This window comes from Branchiostoma belcheri, unplaced genomic scaffold, assembly GCF_001625305.1.
Source record: "Branchiostoma belcheri isolate BF01 breed outbred unplaced genomic scaffold, Haploidv18h27 scaffold62, whole genome shotgun sequence".
Taxonomy (NCBI): domain Eukaryota; kingdom Metazoa; phylum Chordata; class Leptocardii; order Amphioxiformes; family Branchiostomatidae; genus Branchiostoma; species Branchiostoma belcheri.
In genome coordinates this window covers 22,674-27,476 of record NW_017804265.1, presented here as the reverse complement: position 1 = coordinate 27,476, position 4,803 = coordinate 22,674, and the positions used below count along the sequence as shown (strand labels likewise).

Genomic DNA, 4,803 nt, shown 5'->3' with positions numbered 1-4,803 from the left:
GAGCATCATTGCCAACCTGTTAAACCTATTCATTGATGTATTTGTCTCGTCTTTAGGGTTTCATGGTCAGCAATTTTGGAACGGAGACATTCTATCTTGGAGCTCATTGGACAGGCACTGCTTGGGCTTGGGATGATGGAAGCACTGAGGGATTGGACCTTCTTGAATTGCTGTAAGATTACTATTGTTTAAGGACATTGGAATGTTTCGAAAAAACAAAAGAATACTACAAGGAAAGTTAGTATTGAACACGAAAGAAACTCTGCCACATCATCGCATAGCTTTGGTACTTATTTGGATTACGTGTTTCAAAGTAAAATGTATGGCTGAATTATCAAATCAAATTTTATTCAGTAAGGATCTCGCGGGGGAATACCCGAATTTCGTCCTTATTACAATAGTATATAGAACATTAAAAACACTCTTCATCGTGCACATAAAACAACATACATGTAGGTGAACACATATTAAGACGATTGTATAGGCGAACATAGGCGACCTCAATTTTAAGACGATAACACAATTAAAATCTATGCAGGTTAAATACGCAGTTATCACGAAGAATTTAGCTAGGTACAATATATATAACACTACTGCTGGATTGTCTTGTTATAGAGGCGAACAGCGCAATGAAGGAACGAGTTGTTAATTCTCTTAGTCCGGGCTTAATGTAAACTGATTGTGCCAGAGTTTCTGAGTGACCGTCCCGTGGCACCTGACCTAGTGGGCGGAACTAAGTCATGTAGAGGGTGGTCCACATGTTACATTACACTGTTATGTTACAAAAGGTCAATTTCTTGTCATTTCATGGAACGTAAGTTGATCAACCCCTCCATTGCAAAGACGTACCATTCAGGGAGGGGAGATGCCAAAATACGACGCTTGATAAGTGTGTTAAAAGATACCTGGAAACACAACTGTCTGCCATGTTTTGTTTACATTCTAGTATGTGCTAGTACCACAAACTGAGTGCACCCCAGTTTTAGCTCCAACCATAAATGTCAGATATGCGAGGTAATTGCACAAATATGTCAAAAGTTGAAAAAAAGTTTTTTTTTTCTTCCAATTGAAATATTTCAAGTTTTGGTGTGAAATTGTTACATAATGGCGCAGGGCCTTGAATGTATTTTGTATATACAGTGATATTGCGATGCTAACATTACCCACATATTGCTATTCCAAGGAATGTTCACAATTTGTTTTTTCTCAGTGGTGCGCCTGATGGCAGCGCAACTGAGCCTTGTCTTATGATGGATGCGAGTGTTCTTACAGCTACTTCATGTGACATTGCAAGGCAATACCTTTGTGAGATACCTGGAGGTAGGAACAAACGAAGCAAACTAACTACCAGAAAGAGTTTTAAAAAGTTATAATTCATCAAACAAAGCTCCATTTAAGAAAACATACCATGTACAGTAAGAAGACTTATTAGGTATTTCCAATTCTTTGATGATTGTTCAGTGCTCAGGGAAGTATTTGATATTCCAGTTTCAGTAGAAATTTGTGATGGTACTATATAGACATGCAGACAATCGTGACATTGTCAGTTCAGTATAAAGGACAGTGCAAGGGTCTAGGAACAGGTGGTATGTAAGTACTAGTAAGAGAGTTTTTGGATACCAGATCCGTATCATGGACACGATTAAATGATAGTATGTACCAGAGGCAGTGTTTGTTTTCAATATAAATGGCAGTGAGTCATTGTGGCCAGTTACCAATGGCAGTGTGTACGTCAACACCACTGATTGTAGTCTTCTTTTATGTTAAAAATTAAGACAAAGTGTAATATTATTGTTTCTGTGGCATATATTAATTTCAGAACCAGGCGAAGAGTTGGAAGATGTCGAGTCAGCCCGAGAAAACGGCTATGACGTTTGTGATGGTGACGAGCCAATGGGAATTCGGTGCCGGGAGGTAGGATCAGACACCATCCTGGAAGGAGGGGAGTGGTCAGAGGATAACACCACCCTTTGCAGCTTAACACCACCTGGTGCTTTTTGTGATTACAAGTAAGTTCACTATAAAAGTATATTATCCGATAAAAATCGACCTACATGTACTATTAACTTATATTCGTTATAGTTTCTTGTTGAAAGAGCACACCAAATTGGAAAAAAACTATGCCATAAAAAGAAGCCAAGTGTTAAGGAACTTATAACGATCAAACAGTTGAAACAAAGTGCCAACAGGACAAGATTTCATTCATCTGACAGCAGTCTAAGCATACATTGAATGATATTTCCAGCTGCTCGAATTATGAAGTACAGTACCAATGTTGTTATCAAATGACGATTTGTACAACGCCTGGGCCAACGACTACACCACCTCCTACTACAACTACACCGCCACCCACAACCACTACACCACCTCCAACAACCACTACACCACCCCCGACAACAACTACACCACCTCCGACAACAACTACACCACCTCCAACCACGACTACACCACCTCCAACCACGACTACACCTCCTCCAACGACTACTACACCTCCTCCGACAACCACTACACCACCCCCAACAACCACTACACCACCGCCAACAACCACTACACCTCCTCCAACAACCACTACACCACCTCCAACAACCACTACACCACCTCCAACAACCACTACCCCACCTCCAACAACCACTACACCACCTCCAACAACACTACCACACCCCCCAACACGACTACCTACCTCCACCGACACACTACACCACCCAACAACCACCACACCACCCCCAACAACCACTACACCACCTCCGACGACCACTACACCACCTCCAACAACCACTACACCACCTCCAACGACCACTACACCACCTCCTACAACAACTACACCCCCACCGACAACCACTACACCACCTCCAACAACCACTACACCACCTCCAACAACCACTACACCACCACCCACAACCACTACGCCACCTCCAACAACCACTACACCACCTCCAACGACCACTACACCACCTCCTACAACAACTACACCCCCACCGACAACCACTACACCTCCTCCAACAACCACTACACCACCTCCAACAACCACTACACCACCTCCAACAACCACTACACCACCACCCACAACCACTACGCCACCACCAACAACAACTACACCACCCCAACGACCACTACACCACCTCCAACGACCACTACACCACCTCCAACAACCACTACACCGGCGCCAACCACAATATGTGAACCTGTTCCTATATGGTCCGAATGGGTTAATACACATACTCCCCCAAAAGGTAAATTGATATCGATATCTATTATTGAAGTGTGATAAGAACCTTTTTGTATATCATCTAGATTACGTTAAGAACGCTTGAATCGATTGGTATATTTTGTGTGTTATGTTAGGGTGTACCAACAGCTGGAAATGTTTAGGAGTTTGTCCCTCCCCCTACCCCGGCACTTTTGTAGATCCTACAGGAACGTCATATTTCAATATATCGTGTTTTGTACTTGCCTTGGCCGTGATTTTTTGCATGTACGATAATTACTCTTGTAATAGACAAGAAGAGGAACAAGATTTTTTTTAAATTCTGTTTTCTTTAACCAGGGTGACCCTCTCAGTGGCTACGCACTGCTTTACAGCGGGGCCCTGGACACATAGTACATACAACACGTATATGATACAAGGAACAAAAACAATGTAAAACATACAAGAGTAACAACAGGACAAAACAAAGATGTCATAAAATACAAAGCCAGTACCCATTCGCGAGTTGCACATTCCCAGGATCCTTTGCGCCCAGGGTAGGTCACGTGGGCGTCAGGGTAGGGAAATGTCTCGGTAAACCACGTGACTCATCCTCGGCTCTGGTCGGAAGAAGGTGCCCTATTAAAGCGATATCTGGCCGATAGTAGGCTGGGAGCATTCACATTTTCACGTAGTGTGTTGAATCAACCCTATCCTATCCCATACCGATAGTCATGGAGCAAAAATTCGATGCCGCTTTGCCGTACGAACGCCGTACGAACGCCGTGAAAAACTACGTACCTCCCGCCGCCGGCAGTGGTGTCAGCCATTTTTGAAATTTCCGAGCGCTCGCGAACACTTCCGACTTCTTCCGACCAGAGCCGAGGATGAGTCACGTGGTTTACCGCGACCTTTCCCTACCCTGACGCCAACGTGACCTACCCTGGGCGCAAAGGATCCTGGGAATGTGCAACTCGTGAATGCTCATAGTCCATATACCGTCCCGTTTGTCATTAGGTCAGATGAGGTCAGAGGTCAGCCCAGGTTTTCAACATGCGCTTGAAGGAGGAAAAAAGTAGAAGTAGATTTTATACTCTGTGGGTTCTGTAGTAGATTGTTCTGGAACTGCACGGGTATAACTGAAGAAAGAAGCAACAAAATTTCAACGATCAATCTAGGTATTCGCGAGTTGCTTCGAGGGTGACAAACGCGGAATAAATGTAAATTAGGACAATTGTTACAGTTGCATTACTATGGAGGAAATTCTATTATATCAGTGTTTGCTATGTATCTTTTGCTTTGAACATGCTATGCTTTGGCACTTAAAGTGAAAGGTAGCTGTTGACGTCAAAACCAAGAGGTTTAGGGGTGCGCCTTCTAGCAGATTCGGAAATTTCGGAACTGCAGGGGCGTTATGGTATAAAAAAGGGTTAATGCCCCGACCCGAGGTGTACATGGTGAGATAATCCCTGGTCGGGTGCAATAACCACCGAATAAACCACCGAGTGAAACGAGTTAGTAGGGGTGTCAAAAATTATGTTTTCTATCTTTCTATTCAAATTTCATTTTTACCTTTCCAATTGTGCTGTATTTTAAAAACAATATTCAAAACGGATTAC

General features: G+C 43.2%; 1 protein-coding gene across 1 annotated transcript in view; it reads left to right on the top strand.

Moving 5' to 3' along the window:
- LOC109483132 (mucin-2-like) overlaps positions 1 to 2,590 on the top strand; it is a gene marked incomplete at its 3' end in the record, with an annotated part of 60,456 nt that extends 57,866 nt beyond the window's left edge. The window contains exons 53-56 of the mRNA XM_019786128.1: positions 57 to 172; positions 1,211 to 1,320; positions 1,820 to 2,009; positions 2,246 to 2,590. Of these exons, the coding sequence (XP_019641687.1) occupies positions 57 to 172; positions 1,211 to 1,320; positions 1,820 to 2,009; positions 2,246 to 2,590 (761 nt within the window). The remainder of the gene's footprint in view (positions 1 to 56; positions 173 to 1,210; positions 1,321 to 1,819; positions 2,010 to 2,245) is intronic.
- Between the last annotated feature and the right edge of the window lie 2,213 nt (positions 2,591 to 4,803).